The sequence below is a fragment of the Octopus bimaculoides genome, chromosome 4 (assembly GCF_046866305.1).
Source record: "Octopus bimaculoides isolate indiv1 chromosome 4, ASM4686630v1, whole genome shotgun sequence".
NCBI lineage: Eukaryota > Metazoa > Mollusca > Cephalopoda > Octopoda > Octopodidae > Octopus > Octopus bimaculoides.
Genome location: NC_142931.1, coordinates 103057300 through 103082724, shown reverse-complemented (window position 1 = coordinate 103082724; position 25425 = coordinate 103057300). Strand labels below are relative to the sequence as shown.

Below are 25425 nucleotides of genomic sequence, written 5' to 3'. Positions count from 1 at the left end.
GATATATAAACATATACATATATGTATTCGGTTAAAATGTCTTACGGTTAAGCTGGTTCCCATACATTTCCCTGAAGAGAAGATTACATGCTTATCAACATCACCTATTCCTATGGAAGGTATAATTTGTAATCTTCGAAACATATGTTGGAAATAAAAGAATTCATTTAACATATGCGTTTTACTCCATTTACTAAATCTATATATTTACTCAAGTACCCAAAATAACAAGGAGTTTCAACCTCATAGACAGGAGTTACACCACAGTCATTTCGTGATCTTTGCTACCCTGGTATCTATTAACTAATTTATTTTGTTCGAGTTAATTATTAACTTAGAGAAAATAAATACATATAATAAAACATATATATATGTATGCATATATTTGCATATTTATATATATATATGTATATGTGTGTATGTATATATATATATATACATATATATATATATATATATATATATATATATATATATATATATATAGGCGTGGGTGCAGCTGTGTGCTAAGAAGCTTGCTTCTCAGTCACATGGTTCCGGGTTCAGTCTCACTGCATGGCATCTTGGGCAAGTGACTTCTATAGACTTCGGCCAACCAAAGCCATGTCAGTGGATTTGGTTGAGAGAAACTGAAAGAAGTCTGTCCTAGATATATATTTATGTATGAGCATTTGTGTCTGTGATTGTCACCCCACTGTTGCTTGACAACCGATGTTAACAAGTGGTCTTGGTGTGTTTGTGTCCTTATAGCAAATGAAACTGATAGAAAATGTATTATCAGGCTTTAGAAAAAATAAGTACAGGGGCTGCAGTTTAATGACTGAAACAAGTAAAAGATAAAAGATACCAACACAAGTGTGCTCCTGCCCCACTTCCAGATCTGTATCCTCATAGCGTTCAATAAAATGGATATCCTTTAATGAAATGTTCTATAAACACCTTTCAGATGGTATAGATTCTGATTATATCAGAATTTGTTGGGAAAAATTTTCAGATGGTAGGTAGAGGAGTTTCAAGCAATTCACAAGAGTCAATTCAGAAAAATAAACCAGTAATTTTTTTTTATGTTAGTTATTGATATCATCATCACCATCATCATCATCATCATCATCATCATCATCATCGTCGTCATTTAACGTCCATCTACCATGCTGGCATGGGTTGGACAGTTTGACAGGAGCTGGCAAGCCAGGCAACTGCACCAGGCTTCACTGTCTGTTTTGGCAGGGTTTTTATGGCTACATGCCCTTCCTAACACTGATATCATAATTGACAGAATACTTTTGATACTATTTTTTAGGTATTGCATTTGATCTTGAGCAAATATCTGACAAACCAATTACTTGTTTCATATGGACCCCAAGTGAGCAGTGAATTAAATCTGGCCATCATTAGACTTCTCATTACACTGGCTGAGTGTATAAATGTCATTCCTGATGAAGATGAAAGCTTGTAAGTTTATTTTAAATGTTATTTCATTATCATTAAAATTGTAGTGGTGCAAAACTATAACCGCCATTGAGGAAGTACTATTCTGCGCATGTGCAAGGGACTTCACCACTGGAAGCCCCTCGAGTGCACATGCGTAGTAAAACTAGTACTTAAAGAGTTGGTTTCACTTTCTAAGCTAGTTGAGCGAGAGACCTTCTACGTGACAACACCTTGCTCCTCATCGAAGCAGTCTTCACCACGATGCTATCGATATGATAGCTATTTGCCCCTCTGGCAGGTATCAAGGAAGCTCTTAATCTTCCAATACCAATCACAACTTAATCAGCGGCTATAATTTCGCGCCACTACAAAATCATAAAATCAGGACAAAAATATTATTTATTTTCTGTTCCTAAATTGAGCTTTGTTTTTCTAAGCAAAAGGCCTAGATTCATTGATGGAGCTGTAACCATATATTACTTCTAAAACAGATTGGTAAATGACAGCGTAATGAGAGGATATTTTTAAAGTGAGAGATGTTGATCAGAATTGGAAACATGACAAAATGATGTTCTTCTTTAATATAATAAACTTAGATTTTAATGTTATTGAATTTTAGTGGATGATCTCATCTCTTTTGAAGAATATGGTGGAATTTAAAATTTTTTAATAGCTGGCAGAAGCAGTTAAAATTTTTCCATGTGGTGGTTTGAAAGGAAATAGAAAAGGAGAAAAGAGGTTTGTATTGTTGTCACAGGTATAAATGGAGTTATCTGAAATTAGGAGGCTCATGTTAACACAGATTTCTGTTAATCAATAGGAACACACTCAGTTTCATTTAATTATAATTTTCGAGTTGAAATTCTAAATCAGAGAGTGAGAGAGAGAGAGAGAGATGGAGAGAGGTATCATATACTTGGAATCAAAGTATGAGGATTTAAGCCTTGCTGGGTTTCATTATCATTGATGTATGGTAAGGACTTTTGCATTCTTGTCACATTGTAAACAGTTTACAGGTTATTAATGATGAGAAGATAAAAACCACAGAGAAAATGAAGCACTAGAACTGGTGGTGAGGAGTGACTAAAAATGTATTCCCATTACAGACTACTACAGTTTGGTTATGCTGTGCTTGGTAGAAGCAAAATAACTGAGTGAATAAGGTTTTAGTTTTCTTTTTCAAGTAGTTTGAATTCAAACAAGAGAATGCAGAGAGTACAAACCTCTGCTAAGGCAACACCAATGTCCTCTCAAAGATTAGCTAGAGATGATTTTCAAAATAAGAATATCTGAAATAAGCTTGACTGCTCTCACAAACGAGAATATGAAAAATGAACCTGACTGCTCTCAAAAATTAAGTAAAAAAACAGGAAAAATAATTCAGAACCCTTGTCCAGTACCAGATTGATCCCAAAATTTAATTAGTTTGTGCCAGTCACAAAGTCAAATATCCTTGACAGTTTCAGCCAAATCCATCTGGTGGTTCTTGAGATAACTTGTCCATGGACAAACAAACAAACAAACAAACATGACTGAAAACAATACCTCTGCCTTCGTGAAGGCAGAGGTAATAAGGGCTGCAAGCTAGTTTATTCTACATTACCTCAGTTTACTGGCCTTGTTAAGAATATGTACCAAATCATGAAGGAATGTTGTCTGTGTTAGACCAGCTGTCTATCTTGTGGTAAATAAGTAAGTAGTATTGGCCCACAAAAGGAGACATTGACATTTTCAGCTCTTTGCATTGTGAGATCTAACTCTACTAAGGTCAACATCACTTTTCACACTTCTAGGGTTATTGAAATAAAATATCAGTCAAATGATAAGGTTGAGCTCTCTCTCTCTTTCTCTTTCTCTCTCTCTCTTTCTCTTTCTCTCTCTCTCTCTCACACATGGAACTGACAGTGCTGCACTGGGAGAAAGATTCATAAGTGACCACCTACAGTATCCCTTTCCTCCAAGACACAATTTCATTCTATCAGACATGATGACGATAAGAATATTATATTATGGTGTATGTGTATTTATGTGTATGTACTCATGCACATGTGTATGTGTATATGTGTGTGAGCATACAGATAAAGTATTCAATATGTATGATGAGATGGCTAAAAAAATTACAAAGATATTTTGTTAATAGAGAACATTGTGAAACTTGTTTAATACAATATATAAAAGGATAATAAATTAATGTTTAATGTCACAATCATTTGCTCAGGCATAATTTTAAATGTGAAAACAGACAAATTGCTGCTAAGCATTTTGCCTGGATTGTTAATGTTTCTGCTAGCAGATTTATATAGTAATTATTAGTCATGTTTTTATCTTTCTTTCATTTCAATTAGTGCCACATTAATTAAAAATGTACATGGACATGACATTGGTAAGTACAGCTGTATTTTTGTGTTCTTTATTCTTCTGATTTACATATAGTCCTATGAAAACTAAATTTGATCCATTTATAATTTGAGCAAAGCTGATTACAGTAAAAGTTTAATGACTCTTCTTGAAAGCTCTTTTCATTGGCTGGCTGTTTCTTTCAGTTTCAATAGAGAGAATCATTTTGTTAGGTGTCAATTTTGTTTTATTAATTAATTTATAAATTTATTTATCTTGTGTCAGTTACTTCCACTTATTCTATGTAGAACATTGAACAGCAACAAAAGATTTCCATCCTCTGTGGTCTTCTGCAAGAGATTTGGCATCCTATTAGCTCAATGCCTCTGCATCTAGATCCTTCAGAACTGTTGTCTTCCATGTCATTAATAGGTGTGCACATTTCCTTTTTTCACCTTCTGGCTTGCAATTGAAGGAGAGATTTGGATGTCTTGTTGATGGCATTCTAAAAAATGTCCAAGAAATCTCAGATGATGATCTTTGACTGTGATGTTTAGTGGTTTCTGGCTGGTTCTCCCCTAGACTTCTTCATTAGTTATTCTGTCTTGTCATGAGACATTGATAATCCTTTAGAGGCACCTCTGATAGAATACATCTAGTTTGTGGATGAGTCCTGCTGTCATCTTCCACGTTTCACTAACCAAAGAACTGTAGAAAACCATCTTGCTTCTTAGTGTCATCTGATTTATCTTATTTTGTGTTAGTGAAGTAAATTGTATTTAATGAAATGAAGTACATCATATATAGTTTTTCTACAATTATTATTTTTCCATTTCAACTATAAAGTACTTAATATGCATATATAGAAGAAACTGTTTTGACCTGTTTAAATCTTTTCAGTGTGAAGTAAAGGTTTTTTAATTCCATTTCATCATTATAAATCCATTTCATCATTATAAGACAAAATATATGGAGAGAGCATTTCACTCAGAAAAAATCAGTTCAGAAAACTCACCAGCAACTTGATCACCTATAAATTCAGTAAACACAAGAGCCAGATTGACTATGTTCTCACTAGAAAACAGGATAGGCAGATGCTTGTGAATGCAAAGTCCTTTCCTGGTGAAGAATGTACTTCCCGACTTAGGTTAGTTATAAGTGACTTCAGACTTAGAGGTAGAATGCAAACCAATCTGGAAAAGGAAAACCTGGAAGCTTAGAGATCTTTCAAACAGTCAAAGATTTAGAGATGTATAAATTGAAGCATTTGATGAAAAGGAGAAGATACAGATGTATAACATAGAGGACAATTGGACATTTTTACAAGACAATCTACTAATGGCTTCAGACCAAATTTGTGCTTAGTGCAAAATTCCATCCAGACCAAGGGTGATGTGGCAGAACAGGGAAGTAGATAGAACAACAAAAGTGAGGATACAGGCTCAAAAGGTTTGAGAGGGGGGGGGGGGGCAGAAAAGAACTTTACCCAGTAGCTATAAGAGAAACTAGAAGGCAAGTCTATTTAGCAAGGGAAGATGCATAAAAGAAAGGTTTGCCAATGTTCTACACCCTGAAGATCAATGACATGAGGTATTCCAGATTTCAAAGCAGTGTAGCAGAGAATATTGAGACACTACAGGACAGAAATGTGTGTGGAAGTATGATGGCATGCTTGCATTTAATGATTCTGATAAAAAGGAGTGCTATTATGACAGGTTATTAAATGTGGAGAATGCATTGGGAAAAGAGAGTCTTCCTAACGTGAACCTGACAGAGAGTCCAGCCATTCATGTTGACTGTAGAGTTATAGATAAAGTAATTAAGAAAATGAAGATTGAGAAAGCTCCTGGTCCATCAGAAATTACCTGTGAAATGCTTCAAGTATCTGGCAGTGTAAGATATGGCCTAGTCACATATATATTTAATCAAGTTGTACAGGAAGGCATCATATTCTATGATTGGTGTAGTAGCATCATAGTCAACTGTTACAAACGTGAAAGAATTGCCTTGGGAAGAAGTAATTACAAAAATGTCAAATTACTGGACCAGGTTATAAATGTCACTGAAAGGGCCATAACCCTTTAGAAAGAGGGTTAACCTAGATGAGATGCTGTTTGGTTTTGTGTCTGGGAGAAGCACTATTAAATAGTATTTAGCAAAATGTAAACCACTGTACTTGGCATTCATTGACCTGGAGAAAGCCTCTGACAAGTTGTCTCAATTCCTCATCTAGTGGTTGATTTGAATGCTAGGAGTAGATTAATGGCTAGTGAGAGCCGTTTAAGTACAGGGATGCTATTAGCAAAGTGAGAGTTAACAATGGGTACAGAAGTGAATTTAGTGTGTAGGTAGGAGTTTATCAGGGTTTGGTTATCAATCCCCTCTTATTTATCACAGTCCTCCTGGCCATAACAGTGGAATTTAAGACTACTTGCCCATGAGAACTCCTCTATGCTGATGACCTTGTTAATATAGCTGAAATTATAGAAGAATTAGATTAAAATTCCAAGTATAGAAACAAAAATTGGAATCATAGGGTTTTATGGTTAACTTAGCAAAGATTAAAGTTCTAGTTTGCAGGAAAACAAACAGAACACTAAACCCTTTGGGTAAATGGCCCTGCTCCATATGTAGACTAGGTGTAGGTAGAAATTCCATATGGTGTGGTCAATGCAAACTATGGACACACAAGAGGTGCAGTGGATTCAAAGGAAGGTTAACAGAGAAAGTAGAATTTGTTTGTGGTAGGTGCACAGGAGCAATAAATAATGGTTTCAAATTCTTGGACAAGGCCAGCAATTTCATGGGAGGGGATAAGTCAATTACATTGTAATCAACTACTCTCCTCCCCAAAATTTCAAGCCTTGCATCTATTGTAGAAAGGATTATTTTTGTTAGTAAAATAAATCTAAGTTTAATGGAATGAAGTATATCTTATCACATAATATTTCTACATTTTCATTTTTCCGTTCTCATGTCAACTAAATAGTCTTTTCATATATAGCAGCAACATCATTGAATTCAGTTGTATCTTCTCAATTACAAATACTAAAATAACCAATAAAAATGCATAGATAAAATTGTGTTAAATCATGGGTTATTCCATCATGCTATATTATCTGCCAATTAGTTCTTCAAAATCTGTAATAACATAGGAGCTATAGTGGAATTGTCACTGATTTTTTTATTTTTGATAATATTTTCAATGGAATCAACAAGTTGCTTTCAAGACTAGAATAGGTGATCTCTCCATCAACTAATTTTCATTATGTTCCTTTGTAATATAAGAGTAGTGATTTCATTTTGACTTAAATTTTGGTTTCCTTTCTTACTGTTGCATTAGTGCAAAATAAATCAATCTGACAAGGAAGTAAGCTGCATAAGTTGTAGGGAGAAAAAGAAAAGACAATATTTTGTAGCTGGTTGAGTCATTGCAAAATCACTGAAAATGATATCTGTATGGTGTGGTTCAAAGCACAGTACATTGGTGGAATCTTTAATGAATTATCCAGACCTATAAAAGGATTTGAGCTCAGCATTGCTAGGTAATTAATTCCTTGTGATTAATATAGAGCCTCCATTTTAGTGAGTCAATTGTAATAAGTTATTTACAGTATTTAGTTTTACTCCTCTTATTTCTGAGTTGAAATCCAGTCAATTTTGACAAAAATAAGTCCCAATATCATATGTCTCTACATATGTGCTTTCTTGAAAGAAATTAATATTCATTATCTATGGATGCTTTCCTGCAACTTGATTGCAGATCTCTTGGGTTTATATCCTGCTTCAGTCAATTTTCTTTTGGAAATTGACAATTTATTTAAAATAAGCAGTGTTAATATAAGTGTCTGTTTTTTTAAGGCAGCAAGCTGACAGAATCGTTAGTACATTGGGCAAAATGCTTAGCAGCATTCAAATTCCACCAATGTTGACGTTGCCTTTCATCCCTTCAGGGTCAATTATCTAAGTACCAATTGAACACTGGAGTTGTTGTAATCAACTTATCCCCTCCCTGAAACTGCTGGCCTTGTGCCAAAATTTGAGACCATTATTAGTGTCTGTTTTACACTGTATCTGCAAAAGATGTAAATGTTATTCATGGTAATACAGGTTGGGTAATGGCAGAAATAGTTATACTGAACTAAACTGAATGCCTTTCCTAATTTACTTTCAGTCTTTTAAGTTCTAAGCTTGCATCTTACTTAGGTTGATTTTGTGTTTCAAAAACAAATAGATATCAGTCATATACCAGAGTCAATTCAATGACTATAAGTCTCCCCTATAATTTTTGTGTTCTTGTAGTAATCTAAGAAATTGATATTGTATATTATAATTCTTTCTACTATAGGTACAGGGCCTGAAATTTGTGGGGAGGGGCATGATTGATACCTATTTTATTAAACCCAAAAGGAAGAAAGACAAATTTGACGTCAGTTGAATTTAACCACAGAATGCATAGCTGGAAGAAATACCACCGAGTATTTTGTCCAGCATGCTAATGATTCTGCCAGCTAACTGCCTTTGTAATAATAAACATAAAGATTACTTTGATATGATTGTTATATAATGTATTGTATATGATAATGTGTTTCAGTTTACTGTACTTTTCATTTGTAGATAATGGTGATATGAATCAGAATATATTCACAGCTATAGATGGTCCTGCCACATTGGAGCAAATCAAAGGTTTGCTTTTGTTTGTAGCAAACCACAGACTAGAAATACTGTTGACTGATTTGCAATCAAAAACTGACAACAAGATCAGTTAGTATATGCTTTATTCTTTTGAATTGTTTTTATTATATTTTAGAAAAAAACATTTTAGATAGGTGAGGTGTGGCTGTGTGGTAAGAAGTTTGCTTCCCAACCACATGGTCCTGGGTTCAGTTTCACTGCATGGCACCTTAGGCAAATGTCTTCTACTATAGCCTCAGGCTGACCAAGGCATGTGAGTGGATTTTGAAACTGAAAGAAGCCCAATGTGTGTGTGTGTGTGTGTGTGTGTGAGTGTCCTCCATCACTATTTAACAACTGTTGTTCATGTGTTTATGTCCCCATAACTTAGCAGTTTGGCAAAAAAGACTGATAGAATAAGTTCCAGGTTTAAAAGAAAAAGGAAAATAAGACATACCATATTTACTGGTGTATGAAACATACTTTTTTTATTTTAAACGTATCAAAAATGTGCTCTAATGTGGCTGTGTCGCAGATGGTAGACTAAATGTAGTAGTCTAGGGGGCTACTAGGCACAGTAATTGTTACGAATTGTTAATAATTGTTACTAGAGGGAATGTCTTTTGCATCAGCAAATGCAGTATTCTATTAATTTATTTGAACTATAACCATGTCATGATAATATACTCATGGTCAAAATGTTCTTCATTAATTCAAGGTTTCATTGTTTTGAATTAAAAACCCACAATTATTAATATTATGTTATGTTTTTGTGGGTTTTGATAAAGCTGTTACTGTGAACTATTTGAGGCAATTATATTGGTTCGCTCTTAAAAATTAGTTTTGATTCTGAATCAGTCATCATCATCATCATCGTTGTCGTTTAATGTCTGCTTTCGTGGGTTGGATGGTTTGACTGAGGGCTCGCAAGCCAGAAGGCTGCACCAGGCTCCAATCCAATCTAGCAAAGTTTCTACAGCTGGATGCCCTTCCTAACACTGACAGCTCCGAGAGTGTAATGGGTGCTTTTTACGTGCCACCGGCATGAGGGCCAGTCAGGTGGTAATGGCAATGACCACGCTCGCATGGTGCTTTTTACACACCACTGGCATGGGACCAGTCAGGCAGCACTGGCATCAACCACACTCAAATGGTGCTTTTTATGTGCCACCAGCACGGGTGCCAGTGAGGCAATACTGTCATCAGCTATGACAACTTCACTTACCTTAACACGTCTTCGCAAGTGCAGTTTATTGCCCAATGATTGAAGAATATGCTTAAATGAGCTGGTTATGCTGTACTGGCATAGGCCATGGTTATGGTCTCACTTGGCTTGCTGGGTCTTCTCAAGTACAGCATATCTCCAAAGGTCTCAGTCACTTGTCATTGCCTCGGTGAGGCCCAGCATTCAAAGGTCATGCTTCATCACCTCACCCCAGGTCTTCTTGAGTCTACTTCTTCCACAGGTTCCCTCCACTGTTAGACTGTGACACTTTTTCACGCAGCTGTCCTCATCCATACGCAACACATGACCATACCAGCGCAGTCGTCTCTCTTGCACATCACATCTGATGCTTCTTATGTCCAACTTTTCTCTCAGGGTGCTTACACTCTGTCATGTATGCACACTGGCATTACACATTCCTTGCAAGCATATGCATGTCCTCAGCAGTCACAGCCCATGTTTCACTGCCATGTAGCATGACTGTTTGCACACATGCATCATACAGTCTACCTTTTACTCTGAGAGACTCTTTGTCACCAGCAGAGGTAGGAGCTCTCTGAACTTTTCTCAGGCTATTCCTACTGTAGCAGCTACACTATCAGAGCATCCACCCCCATTACTGACTTGGTCATGTAGGTAATGGAAGCCATGAACTATTTCTAGTTTTTCCCCCCTTTGAATGTGACAGAAGCTGTTTTCTGCACATTTTCAGTGTTTATTGCCCCTGAGCATTTGCCACACACAAAAAACTATCTTCCCAGTTAGCCTTCCTTTGATATTGCTGCACTTCTTTTGTGTCCATAGCTCACACCAAGTACATCTTATGGAGTTTCTACCTATATATTTTCTACAGATTGAGCATTTCCATCTACCTGAAGGGATTTGTGGTTTGTTTGCCTTCCTACTTATTAAGACTTTGGTTTTAGCTAGGTTGACTCTAAGGCCCTTCAATTCTAATCCTTGCTTCTACACCTGAACTTCTCCTCTAGTTCTGATAGTGACTCAGAAATTAGAGCAAGGTCAACAGCATAGAGAAGCTCCCATGGACATCCTGTCTTGAATTCCTCTGTTATTGCCTGGAAGACTATGATGAATAGGAGGGGTCTGAGGACTGATCCTTGGTGAACCCCTACTCCTACCTGGAATTCTTCAATGTACTCATTTCCAACCCTCACCTTATTGATAGCATCTCTGTACATCGCATGTACAGCTCTCACTAACCACTCATCTATCCCTAGTTTCCACATTGACCACAAGCTAAGGGATCGGGGGACCCTGTCAAAGGCTTTCTCCATGTCAACGAAAGCCAGGTACAGAGGTTTATCATTGGCTAGGTATTTCTCCTGCAGCTGTCTTACCAGAAATATAGCATCAGTTGTGCTTTTCCCTGGCATGAATCCAAACTGCATTTCATCTAGATTGACTCTCTCTCTAATTAGTTGGGTTATGACCCTCTCCGTGACTTTCATTACCTGATCCAACAATTTGATACTTCTGTAATTATTCATATCTAATGCATCACTTTTACCTTTGTAGCAGTTGACTATGGTGCTGCTACACCAGTCATTGGGTATGACTCCTTCATGTATCACCTGATTGACTATACAGGTGACTAGACTATAACCGACACCGCTAGATATTTTAAGAATCTCTGCAGTGATTCCTGATAGGTCGCGGGCTTTCCCTGTCTTCATACCCTTAATTGCTTTGTCTACCGAGGTACTGTCAATTCAGATAGCTGGTCCCTCAGTTGGGTTGACATTCAGCAGACTCTCTTTATCCCATTCATTCTCTTCATTTAGCAACCTTTCATAGTGGTGTCTCCAAGTCTCTCTCTCTCTCTGCAGCGTCATTAAATGCAAATGAGCCATCATTCATGCAGACACATTTCTTTCCTATGGCATCACAGTTCTCTCTCATACACTGTCTTGCACTTCAAGTCTTTGGTTCTCATGGCGCAGAACATTGGCAAACTTTTTCTTATCTGCTTCCCCTCTGGCTAAATAAACCTGTCTCCTAGCTTCCCTTCTGGCAATCTGGTACAATTCCCAGCTACCACTGTTCTTCCAGTCCTTTCAAGCCTGTTTCTTTTCTCTGATAGCCCTGTCAACAACATTGTTCCACCACCACGTTACCTTGGGTTGAGAGGAGACTTTGCACCATCCACAGATCTGGTCAGTGGCCCCTCAGCAGGTTGTCCTGTAGAAACTTCCAGTTGTCTTCTATTTCGTGTGACGTTATATCCCCTTCTATTTCGTCAAAGGCTTCGAGTAATATGTCTCTAAATCTCTGTCCATTCGCAGGACAGAAATTTAAGCTTCCAGACCCTTCTCCTCAATGCTGGTCGTCTTCTGGACATCCATTTAGCCTTGATCCTGTAGTTGCTAGCTATGATCCTGAAGTCGCTAACTATGATCCTAAAGTCGCTAACTAGTCATTATTATTAATTCATTTATTACCAAAAATGTTTTAAAGCAAAACTGGTTAGATTACATTAATCTTTTTTGTTGGTCTAAAGCATTTTCATAACTTTGTCCTAAATGTCCATGCTTGTTTTCAAACATGTAATTATTCCTCATTTCACATATTTTTAGTAATATAAGGCTTTCCTTTCATAAATCCTGAATTACTCTGGTGTATGAAAAAAGCGGTGAATGCGTATCATATACGTTGCATAGGTGCCAGAGAAACATGTAATACACAGGATAGGCAAAGGATTGAATCATTTCCATTCAATATTTTACAATTTGTTTTCAATGAAATTGAGACATTTTGCATGAGCTATTACAGTCATTTACTTATGTTTGCCTATGGCACCCACCAAATATTTATGGCTACCTATAGTACCCTACATAATATCAACAATTCAACAATATATAATCTATATTTTTGTAATTTTAATTTGTCGGTCTGTCTGTCTCTGCTTCTCTCTCTCTCCCTCTCTCTCTCTCTCCCTATAATATATGTTTCTTTTTCTTTTGTAGAAAGTTTTCCTGCTTTTCATATTGATATGAAAATAAAATGCGCTTTAGAACGTTCTCGGATTTATCAACAGAAACATATGTTTTATTTTGCTGCTAAGCTTTGCTGTGAGACCATGAATCACATGCAGCAACTAAAACTTCCAGACTTACCTGTAATACCATCATCTCTTAGAAGGTTAGAATAATTAATTATCTTCTTATATTTTGTGAGTAGAACAATTGATTATTTCAATGAAATCATTATTTTTAACATAGAAGTTTGTTGGATTAGATATTTTATTGTAACAACTTTAGTACAATACCTACACTGTCACTCAAGTGAATGCAATAACTACTATAATATATATTTGCATCAGTTAAAATGATTTAATGATTTAAAAGATAAAATAAGAAAGCAAAACATCAATTTCTCCTTTAACCCTTTAGCAGTCAGATCACTCTTGTCATGTAATGCTTATTTGTTCACATTATTTTGAATTTATCACACATTACCTTGTAGCTTCAAGATTTCAATGATGTGATTGTTTGTTTTAAGAACGACATTGTGTAGAAGGTGTAAGAGACTAATTTTAGCCTGTTTGAATGGAAAAACAGTTAAAATATTGGGGCCAGATGTGACCAGTTTTACTGCAGGAATCAAATATATCCACTCAAAATTTTATTACCCTTAACTGCAGAAAGCAGCTTTGTATACCAATCTATATTTTGTTGAGGAATGTCATTTTTGAAACTTATCTTTTTTTATTTATTGAGATAAGTTTATTGATGCAATATGACTTTCAAAAAATACTAGTTATATTTTCTTGGTAGATATTAGTGGAATTATTATGAAATTTAATTTTGCAGTTAAAGGGGATAATGTAAATTTTGTAAGCAAGATGTGTTTTTGCCAATTAAATGTTAGCCCTATTATATTATCTATGTTTATAAATCTCAGAAAGGCATGCAAACCAAAGTTCATTTTCAGTATATGAACTCTGAAATTAGATATAATATTCCAACCATTTCTTTCTCGATAAATTGGTATATAATTAAATAAGGATTTTTTTTACTGTGGAATGAAAATGCATTTGTAGGGAAGGGATCTAGCTGGTTAATTTATTTGATCTCTTTGTCATTGTCTTAATGTCCATTTTTCCATGCTTGTATGAGTTGGATGGAATTTGTTGAGGTAGATTTCCTGCAAATGTATGCTCTTCCTGTTGCCGACCTGCACCTGTTTTCAAGTAAGGTAATGTTTTCCCTTGATCAGACATGTTTTTACATAAGATTTTAAATGAAGGACACCACTTGCATGATAGCAACATTCATTTACAACTTTCACATGATGTCAAGGCTTGGCGACTGCGACTCACACACACACACACACACACAAACACACACATAGGTGCAGGTGTGACTGTGTGATAAGAAGCTTGCTTCCCAACTACATGGTTCTGGATTCAGTATCATTGCATGGCACCTTGGACAAGTGTCTTGCACTATAACCTTGGGTCGACCAAAGCCTTATAAGTGGATTTGGTAGATAAAAACTGAAAGAAGCCCTTTGTATATATATATATATATATATATATATATATATATATATATATATATATATGTGTGTGTGTGTGTGTGTGTGTGTGTGTGTGTGTGTGTGTGTGTGTGTGTGTCTTTGTGTCTGTGTTTGTTTCCCATCACTACTTGACAACTAGTGATGTGTGTTTATGTCATTGTAACTTAGCAGTTCAGCTTTAAAAAAAAGTCCTGGGGTCGATTTGTTTGACACCTTTCAAGGCAGTACCCCAGCATGGTCACAGTCAAATGGCTGAAACAAGTAAAAGAATAAAAGAATATACATATATGACAGGATTCTTTTAATTTCTGTCTACCAAATCTACTTGGCCCTGGGTTATAGTAGAAGACATTTGCCCAAGGTGACACACAGTGGAACTGAACCCAGAACCATGTGGTTGGGAAGTAAACTTCTTACCATGTAGTCAAGCCTGCTATTAATATGAAATAGATGAGAAGCGAAGCAAAGTCTGCTTGGATTTCAACTCAGAATATACATAACTACATACTGCACTTAACCAAATCTGCCACTCTAGTGATACTTCTTGGCTGTGTAAAGCCAAATTTTTTCTAACCACAGCAGCAAATCTCAAGAGAATACCACTGAAAGCAGTGCACCTGAGGCCAAACCTAACATTCTGCACAACACAATTGATGTGGAACATTTATCAAAGATTGGATCTTCACTGTGGTTACAATGTCGTTTACAGCTGGTCAAAAGCATGAACTCATTTGTACCACTTGAAGAACATTGTAAAGGTAAAAAGAAAATGCTTTACTTTTAGATAAATTTATAAATATGTTTAAGAATGTCAATATAGGATTTCATGATGAGTGGTGGAGGAATGTGGCTTAGTGGTTAGAGTGTTGGGCTATCTCAGAATATAAATAACTATATAACTAACTTACATATATATAACTAACTTACATGATTGTAAGATTGTGGTTTTGATTCCAGGACCGGGAAATCTGTTGTGTTCTTGAGCAAAACACTTCATGTCACGTTGCTCCAGTCCACTAAGCTGTAGAAATGAGTTTAACCTGGAGATGGATGGGCTCCGCTAGGCTTTCTTGCTCTATCTACACTACATGGTTGCATGGTCATTGATGACATCTCTGAATCATTTATTCTCTAAAATATGCCAAATTTCTATGCCAGTGTAAGTACACTACTTAGTAGAATTACTTTGGCAAATATGGTGAAGTCTGCAATTTGCTGAGATTATATAACATGTTCAGAGTTGTTTTATATACCTGTCAGATTATTTAAAATGATATTGACTAATATTTTCCTCATTGCATAAGTACAGGCACAGCTCAACTTATATCGGTAGTTGGTTCAAAGATATATTACTTAACTTTTATTCAAGTTGGGTAAAATCAACTGAGGTTGGTTTTCTACTGGAACTCTGTCAGTTATGATGAAGAGGGTTCCACTTGATCTGATCAATGAAACAGCCTGCTTGTGAAATTAATGTGCAAGTGGCTGAGCACTCCACAGACATGTGTCCCCTTAACGTAGTTCTCTGGGAGATTCAACATGACACAGAGTGTGACAAGGCTGGCCCTTTGAAATACAGGTTCTACTCATTTTTGCCAGCTGAGTGGACTGGAGCAATGTGAAATAAAGTGTCTTGCTGAAGGACACAACGTGTCACTAGGAATTGAACTCATGATCTTATGATCATGAGCCAAATACCCTAACCTCCAAACCACACGCCTTGAAAATAGACATAAAGGCAAAAGAAGACATAACTCAAAATTATGTTAATTTGAAGTATACCTGTATTTAATTAGCTTTTTGATACTCACTACATAGGTATTGTTTTTATGTAGATGTCACTTGTGGATACTAGTAGTGGTGGTGCTGATGGATTTATTACCAAGTAGTTGATTAGTATTCTATCTTGGGTTTGCTTTGTTAACAACTGTACAATACAAAAATTCCTGTAGTTCTTGGAAATATTATCTTATTTGAGTGAAATTAATTGTATCACAGTTATTTATGTAAATACAGTCTACCCCTGCTTATTAGTGGCCTCGGTTATTCGTGGACTAATAATTATTCATAGAAACCATCGCATATTTGTGGAATTGTGAATATTGTGCACAATGTTCTTGTGGCGTGATGGAGGAAAAAGACAACAGAACAAGAAGCAAAAGGGAGAAAGGAATACAGCGACCTTACCTGTCGACCATCGCGGGATGAGCGATCACTCCAGATCAAAACATGACCTTTAACACGCGCCATCTCTGCTCGAACTGTCTACACGTGCTCCGTGTCCATGCATGCTCCTCTGGCCCTTCCACCGGCCCCTGCAGTCTTCACTTCTGCTTGTCTCATTTGCAATCCTCTCCACCAACACCACATAGCTCATCACAGCCCATAACACCACAGTTTTATGGCTTTTTTTGTGGCAATATATATTTTTTCACACTTTTTAAGGCTGAATTATTTATAACAATATACTGTATTTGCTGGCTTACTGGATACCCTTTGCAGTTGTAGCTCCCTCTGGTTAGAATAGCTGCACATCATGTCGCTTGATTGTTTACGTCCCCATAATCTAGTGGTTCAACACAAGAGACTGATGGAATAATTACTAGGCTTACAAAGAATAAGTCCTGGGATTGATTTGTTTGACTAAAGCAGTGCTCCAGCATGGCCTCAGTCAAATGACTGAAACAAATAAAAGAGTGTATATATATATATATATATATATATATATGTATATTTACAGTGTATCACACCAGTATTACTTGGGCTAGCGATGAAAGATCAAAGAGAAAGCATGGAAATTATACCAGCAGTTTGACAGAGGAGACGGGGCAGAAGGCACTGAAGAACTGCAACAAGACTATTAACAGCACTGGAGCCTGAAGATTTTCAAACCAGCAAGGGATAGTTTGACCATTTCTAGAAACAGTTTAAAATAAAGTGTGTTTTCCTGCATGGAGAAACAGCATCAGCTGACAAAGAAGCAGCCAAGAAGTACCTTGAGACCGTCAGGCAGACCATCGAGGACAAAGAATACAAGCTGGAACAGGTTTTCAACATGGATGAGACTGGTTTATTCTGAGAGAAGATACCTTCCAGAACGTACATCATGAAGGATGTAGCCAGAGACCCAGGATTTAAGGCACAGAAGGACAAAGTGATGCTACTTATGTGTGGGCAATGCTGCTGGCTTCATGATGAAACCAGGATTTATCTACAAGTCTGCGAACCTGAAAACCTTCAAAAATGAGAATAATACCTGCTGCCTGTCCACTGGATGCATAACCTCAAGGCCTGGATTACCAAAAGTCTAACTTTGCATTGGTTCCACCAATGCTTCATCCCTCAAGCCAAGGAATACCTCCAAAATGTATGCATGGAATTCAAGGTGTTGCTTGTTATGGATAATGCTGGTGGTCACTCTTTAGATTTGAATCTTGAGGGAGTGCTACTCGAGTTCCTCCTTGCCAACATCACCTCCTTCATCCAGCCTATAGATCAAGGCATGATCCATGCCTTCAAGGCACTTCACACTCAGAACTCTCTCCAACACCTTCTGGAAGCAATGGATTCAGATGAGAATTTTACGTTAAAAGAGTACTGGCATAATTTCATGATTGCGATTTGCCTGTAAGTCATCCACGCTGCTCTTAAAGACATGAAAAAAGAAACCCTCATCGCATGCTGGAAGAAGGTGTGGCCAGTGCGTGTCCAGGACTATGAGGGCTTCTCACCTGAAAATATTCTTTTCTACTCTAGGCACAAGGCCGGAAATTTTGGGGAAAGGGGCCAGTCAATTAGATCAACTCAGTATGCAACTGGTACTTAATTTATTGACCCTGAAAGGATGAAAGGCAAAGTTGACCTTGGCGGAATTTGAACTCAAAACGTAAAGACAGACGAAATATCACTAAGCATTTCACTTGGTGTGCTAATGTTTCTGCCAGCTTGTTACCTTTCACCTGAAAATATTCAGCATGAGGCTGTCAGTCATGTGGGGAAACTGGCAAAGGTACTTGGTGGTGAAGGTTTTGGTGACATCACGCAAGATGAGGTCAACAATCTCATCACTGCCCACTCTGAAACCCTGACAGACGAAGATTTGTTGAAGTTAACAACGTCTGCCAGCGAAGAGGAGGAGAAAGCACCAGATCCAGAGGAAGAGGCAGATGAGGTGGCAGTCAAAGGTCTGTCTGACCTTTGAAGGACAGCAAAGGAATTGCAAGGGAAGGCAGAATCATGGGATCCCTATATGGTTTGGTCTCTCCAATTCAAAAATGCCATCAATGCTGCTATGCAGACATATAAAACTCTCCTCACCACCATGAAGAAACAACGACAGTAACTTCCCATCACAGTGTTCCTCAAGCCCACCAAGAAAGCCTTGCATGAAGATACAACAATCCCTTAAAACACCTTAAAAAGTGGCTTCACCTGAAGAGCTTTAAATCTTCTTTGCTGTGCTGTCATTACCTTCATTATTTTCATCATCATCACTTGAAATCAATATCATTTATTATTGATGAGTAACTGTACATTTTACTTTACTTTTTATTAAAGTATTATTAAATATTATATATATATATATATATATATATATATATATATATATATATATATACATACATATACATTTTACATTACATTTTGACATTTATAAGCATTTTTATGGACCACGTCCAATATTCACGGCTTTTCACTATTTGTGAGTGCTCTAGGAACATAACCCCTGTGAATACCAGGGGACTACTGTAAATTTTTAAATGTTTATATTTCTAACACCTCCTATAGAATTTGGTGAACCTTTGCTACCAGAATTGGCATCTGTTATGCAGTATTGTCAGGAAGGACAACAGGAAGCTAAAATTTGTAATGATTTTGAAAAAGAAGCTGATTTTATATATATGGAAGTACTGGATCAGTTTAAAACGACACATTGTACCAAGACCTGTAATGATATATGTCAGGTAAGTTTTAAGTCTTGCCCATCTTTCAGTTGTTTGACACTGTAAATGCAAGAATTGGAAAATAGATATATTGGGTTGTCAGATTAATTTATTTTCTTCCATTTATTTTTAATCCTTACTTCCATCAACAATTTTAACAAATCAGTTAATAATATATAATATATATATAAACAAATCAGTTAATAATAGCTTATGACTACTTGCCAACATTCCATTAGCTTGTAGAAACCATTGGGTCTTAACATGAAGAATTTATTGGGTCATATTTTCAGCTCCACATCATTGTTGAATATGGTGTGCATGGTAGAACATCCCAACTAAACACTTGAATAGCCTTTTTGGTCAAAATAATAACATCGGAAAAAAACATTGTTGTGTTGAAGAAGCATGTGCTATTGCTGGTTGGGTCATTTCTGCTGGACTGAAGGGGATGTGCAGCAATAAGTATCTGAACTGTTGCCATAATAACGAAGCTAAAGCATGCAGAGTGAAGCTGCTTGGTACAGATTGACCTTGACCTCTGCTGTGCACGCACACTAACTTTAAACATTCTAGCTCACCTTCCCTGTTTACAGCAATGCTTGGAAGTAACGTGTGTAATGTGTGATCATCACATTGACCATGACAGAGCAATGACCTGCTCAGAGGCCTACGCAAAGCTGTAGAAAAAGTATGGAGAGTAGTGTATGAGTTGCACACAAGTGTAATGAGTGGTTCAGATGTTTCTAAGATGGCTGAAAAAATGTCGATAGTGAACATTCTAGGAGACCTGCAATCAGTAGAACTAAGATAAACATTGCAGATATGTGTACAACTGTGAGAGGAAATCGTCGAATCACCATCTATGAGTTATCAGAAGATATGCAGATTGGTTACAGTTCAGTTCAGTCCATTATCATTGAAAATTTGGATATGAGATGCATGTCTGCCAAGTTTGTGTCAAAACTGCTTTCAACTGATCAAAAAGATACTCAGGTTTCAGTTTCACACGTTCTTGATTGTATCAAGAATGATGAAAACTCTTTGAAAACTTTGTGTAGACCTCTGAGCAGGTATCACCAAGCTTTTGGCAAAATTTGATGCAGATTCTCTGCTCAACTTACTCCATCATGGTCAATGCAATGATCACACATTACACACGTTACTTCCAAATACTGCTGTAAACAGCAGAAGTGAGCTAGAATGTTGAAACTTAGTGTGCATGCACAGCAGAGTTCAAGGTCAATCTCTGCCAAGCGGCTTCACTCTCCATACTTTAGCTTTGTTACTATGGCAACAATCCTGATACTTATTAATCAGACCACATATGTTACAACAGCCTATTGTATCCATCAGCAGAAAAACCAATCTGTTTACATTGTTACTATCAGAAAAAAAAAACCCCACACCCTGTTAACCCATTAACATTTAAACTGACCATATCTGGCCAAAATAGTCTCCCTGTTTTGAACTGAAACTGACTAGATCTGGCCTCTCACAGCTATCCTACAATATCATTCTAAGAATAAAACAGTCACATAATTGAAATCTTGAAGCTTTGAGATGATGCATGGTTAATTCAAAACAATGTGAATAAATAAACATTACATTTGACACAAAAATATGAATGCTAAAGGGTTAATGAACTTCAAAACATTGGAATTATATTTGAAAAGTAATCTTAACTCTAGCTGGTCCAAATACAGAGTAGGTAATGCTATATAATGCCTGCTTGGTCATAGTGAAACTACATTTTTTTCCTACCAACCACCAGCCCTGTGTGCCATTGCTAACATCCAGCAACAAGTACATCAATTACTGCCCCAATTAACACATCAAATAACTATCTCAACCTGTGTAGTGGGTACACGTTTTCATCTGATGTTAATAATAAACTAACAAGTAGCATGGCACCACTAGACTGGTAACCTGGAACTATGGCAATATGCATACATTCTCATCCAATGTTGCTGAACTGCTAAACTCCACAGGTGGGAGACCAACTGGTAGTGCTAGGCTGTCTCTTCTACCACATGGAACAACAAGAAAACTATGACCTGAACTGACCATTGTTGCCCCCCCCTCCCAGCTATTCTCATTTTGAAGCTATATTTTTTTCTTCTATTACACTCCATTCTGAAAAAAAGCTACCTTGCTACCTTCTCGAGTTATGCCATCTCACAAGGGCTGGTTTCCTGGTTTCCATGGCATATATGTTCTCCACCTGGATGGGACACCAATCCATTGCAGGATTACTCATTTTTTTTTTCCAGCTGAGTGAACTGGAGCAACATGAAATGAAATGTTTTGCTCAAGAACACAATGTGTCGCCTGGTCGAGGAATTGAAACCACAATCTTATGATCATGAGTTCATCACCCTAACCATCAGGCTACACGTCTCCACAATGGGACTCTTTTCCCAAGGTATCCAATGAGTTAGATATTTGATTTACACCAATGAAACTTCAAGCAAAGAGAATCTAAATAACACACACACACACACAAAACCGGGGGTGGGGAGCAACATGTTCAGAGGAACATGGTAAGGCCATTCAGAGAAAAGAACTCAAAGTATTAAAGCTCTGTGTCTATATATTTTATTGAAGCAATGAATCTAGCAAAAGATATTTTGTTTCATTCAGAGTGGGTTTCTGTTCAGGCTTTTCTTACCATATTCCACTCACAAGATATTAGTTAACTCAGTGATGGCTGTCTGGTGGAAAAATTTTATTTCACTATCATCTTTTTTTCACTCATTTGTACAGTACATTTTAGCAAGTGAAAATTGGTTGGCAGAAACTGTAAACGTGTTGTATATAGATACATGGGCATGTGTGTGTGAGTCTCTATAAAATGTTGGCATTGTCTTTTTGAAGGGTCAGCTGATGTTTGTTTAAATCTTGTCTATTTCTCAGAAAGGTATCAGTGTGATACAACAATGTTCTGAATTGTCCAGCACCGGTTTGCAAACAATGGTCAGATTGCTAATGCTACAAATTGACCTCCAAATAAAAACAAATGAACCACTGAGTGTTTTTACAGCTCAGTATGCCCTGAATGTTTATGTTAAAGTGAAAGAACTTGTAGAAAATAAGGTAAGTTATTTTTGCTGTTAATTTTGTTCCTAATGCTATTTATGCTGTTTTCCATTGTTTTATATCATTAAAATGGTCACAGAATGATTGAAATCTTGGTAGACTAAGAAATTTTTTTCTTCTGTGACCAGAATAGGCACAGGAGTGGCTGTGTGGTAAGTAGCTTGCTTACCAGCCACATGGTTCCGGGTTCAGTCCCACTGTGTGGCATCTTGGGTTAGTATCTTCTACTATAGCCTCGGGCCGACCAAAGCCTTGTAAGTGGATTTGGTAGACAGAAACTGAAAGAAGCCTGTCGTATATATGTATGATGATGTGATGACGATGATGATGGTGATGATGATGATGATGATGACATTGGTGGTGTGAGTGAAGCTGAGAGTGGTGGTGGTAGTGATTTTTGTTTTTTCTTTATATACAGAAATCCTTACTAAAACCAAATTAAATTATTATTATTATTATTATTATTATTATTATTATTATTATTATTAAAATAGTAGTTGTGGTGGTAGTAATAGTTGAAGTATTATCTTCATTATTGTGGTGGTAGTAGTAGTAGTAGTAGTAGTAGGTTTGCTCCCTTGTTAATCAATATAGAAAAATGAAAGGGAAGTAGAGAGAGAGAGAGAGAGAAAGACAAAGAAAGGAAGATATATATATATATATATGTGTGTGTGTGTGTGTGTGTGTGTGTGTTTGTGTGTCTGTGTTTGTCCCCCCACCAACATTGCTTGACAACCGATGCTGGTGTGTTTACATCCCCGTAACTTAGCGGTTCAGCAAAAGAGACTGATAGAATAAGTACTAGGCTTACAAAGAATAAGTCCTGAGGTCGATTTGCTCGACTAAAGGTGGTGCTCCAGCATGGCCGCAGTTAAATGACTGAAACAAATAAAAGAGTAAAAGAGTAAAAGAGAATATGCACTAAGTATTTTATTACCAACTACATAGGAAGACTTGAACTGAACTCTTGAACCCTTCAGCATTTAAAATGGCCATATCTGGCCCAAATATTCTACCTATTTTATGATCAAATTGGCCAGATCTGGCCTCTCACACCTCCCCTACAATGTCATTCTAAAAATAAACAATCACATCATTGAAATATTGAAACTGCAAGATTACACTTGATTAATTAAAAACAATGTGAGTATATAAGCATTACATTTGACAGAATAGCCTGAATGCTAAAGGGTTAAACTAATAGAACATTTGTTAATCACATAATAAAATTACCAATTTTTAGTAATAAAATGTTAATCTAAGAATGCAAACATGTAGTTTTTAAATTATGTGCATTTTTTTATTCTAAATATTCGTTTTCATTTCTTTTCAGCTTCAAACTCTTTGCCCAAATTTTCAAGCAAAAAAGCTGAAGAACGTATATTTACCATTCTTAGATATATTAGCTGATAGTGATCTTCGTGTTGCTCTTATGTCTGTCAAATATTCTCAACACACTGATGTTAATGAGTAAGTTTGCAGCTGAATATTTGGTTATATATTTATCCTTATTAGTTCATTCAATCTTTGGATTCTTGTTTAGACCCAGATCAAACCTGACATTTTGAGCAAACTTTGGAACCAAGTTGTTCCAACCATGACCTTTCCTTTAAGCAAAATCATTACATTATCTAATATTTCCTTTTTTTTTAAGGTGGTGAGCTGGTAGAATCATTAACACACCAGACAAAATTCCACTGAGGTCAACTTTGCCTTTCATCCTTTTGGGGTTGATAAAATAAGTACCAGTCAAGCACTGGGTATTGATGTAATCGACTTACCTCCTCCCAAGAACTTGCTGGCCTTGTGCCAAAATTTGAAACTAGTATTTTCTTTCTTTTCCCAAAATAGTAGGGTGCTGTATAAGGAACATTTGGCCACTATTTCTAGATATGTTTCACAAGATATGTTTCATGGATTATTTTAGTTTGCAACAGATACATTATATTTCAATTCAGCCTATAATCACATGTTGGAGCACTATTTTAGATAATTTTAAGATATTATTTCAAATGTTTGGATACTTTACATATTCTTTCACTCAGTGTTTTGCATTAAAATACTTTTGTGTTTTACATTTTGAATAAAAACAGTTAAGCCATTACATCTTAATAGTTTTGCTCATTTAAAAATTTTTGATTTATAAGAATTATTAAACTGTATATAAATCCCTGAGGCATAAGATATTTTTAAGAGTTTATCTTTTTTAATTAATATGACAAATGGTAGATGAAAAATAAATCCTCATTGAATTTATCTTTGTCTGCCTTTCAATAGTTGCATTACTGGCAGCTTGATAAGGGGAGCCTTTATAGAATAACTATTTTGTTCACAAATAATAACATTTTTTGTAGTGATTTCAACTCACAAGCCATGATCTGGTTGTCCAATCCCAGATACTCTCAAACATTTCATTTCAGCTAGTATGAAAATAACAATAGTTTATTTCAAAATAATCCTTGGATTTCTTTCAGTTTAACGAGTGTTGAATCTAAGCAAAGAAACAAGATTTTCAATTCCCTTGAGTTATTAAATGAAGCTTTGTTGTTAAATCGATCAAGTAATTCCTATCGACCCAGTCTTAGTATGGAGATATTGCTGCAAACTGGTGAGTAATAAGGAATTTATATCTTTTACTTTTTACCTTTTACTTGTTTCAGTCATTTGACTGCTGCCATATTGAAAAAAAAGATAATATTGATACAGTAGAATGTCTTTTAAATTTCCAAAAGGAATATATAAATTGTAAATCCATAGATGTATTTTTTAACTAAGTAATGTTTTGTAAATTATTCTTTAGATCCTCATGTTGTTATTTAGAACAATTATTTATCTTCAGGTTTATGATAGGAAGCAGATGAAAGGCTAACTTCTCCTGGATAATATGAAAGACTACTGCATGTGTGTGTGTATGCACATGAGCATATGTGCAGATATATACATGAGTATGGTTGTACCTTTGTATGTGTGTGTATGTGTGTGTGTGTTTCTTTCCTTCTTATCAGGTTAGGGGCATAAGATAGGCCTTGGTTCGTAGGCTTTATTCCTACTGGCCTGATAACACATGTGTCAACCATCTTTAGCTGCAACCAGCTTTGGTCATCTGAAGTGAAATTTTTCTTTACTGACACAAAAGGAAAGATATTGATATACAGAGATATATAATATATGGAGGTT

General features: G+C 36.2%; 1 protein-coding gene across 6 annotated transcripts in view; it reads left to right on the top strand.

The window, feature by feature from the left end:
* LOC106878790 (cilia- and flagella-associated protein 54) overlaps window positions 1-25425 on the top strand; it is a 187027-nt gene that overhangs the window by 139637 nt on the left and 21965 nt on the right. For 3 of the 6 annotated variants that reach the window (XM_089351124.1, XM_089351121.1, XM_089351126.1), the window contains 9 exons: window positions 1301-1452; window positions 3777-3814; window positions 8386-8532; window positions 12652-12826; window positions 14765-14964; window positions 18995-19170; window positions 22066-22245; window positions 23582-23718; window positions 24723-24856. In XM_089351124.1, coding sequence (XP_089207250.1) covers window positions 1301-1452; window positions 3777-3814; window positions 8386-8532; window positions 12652-12826; window positions 14765-14964; window positions 18995-19170; window positions 22066-22245; window positions 23582-23718; window positions 24723-24856 — 1339 coding nt within the window. The remainder of the gene's footprint in view (window positions 1-1300; window positions 1453-3776; window positions 3815-8385; window positions 8533-12651; window positions 12827-14764; window positions 14965-18994; window positions 19171-22065; window positions 22246-23581; window positions 23719-24722; window positions 24857-25425) is intronic. The other 3 variants (XM_089351125.1, XM_089351123.1, XM_089351122.1) reach the window with 2 other exon arrangements.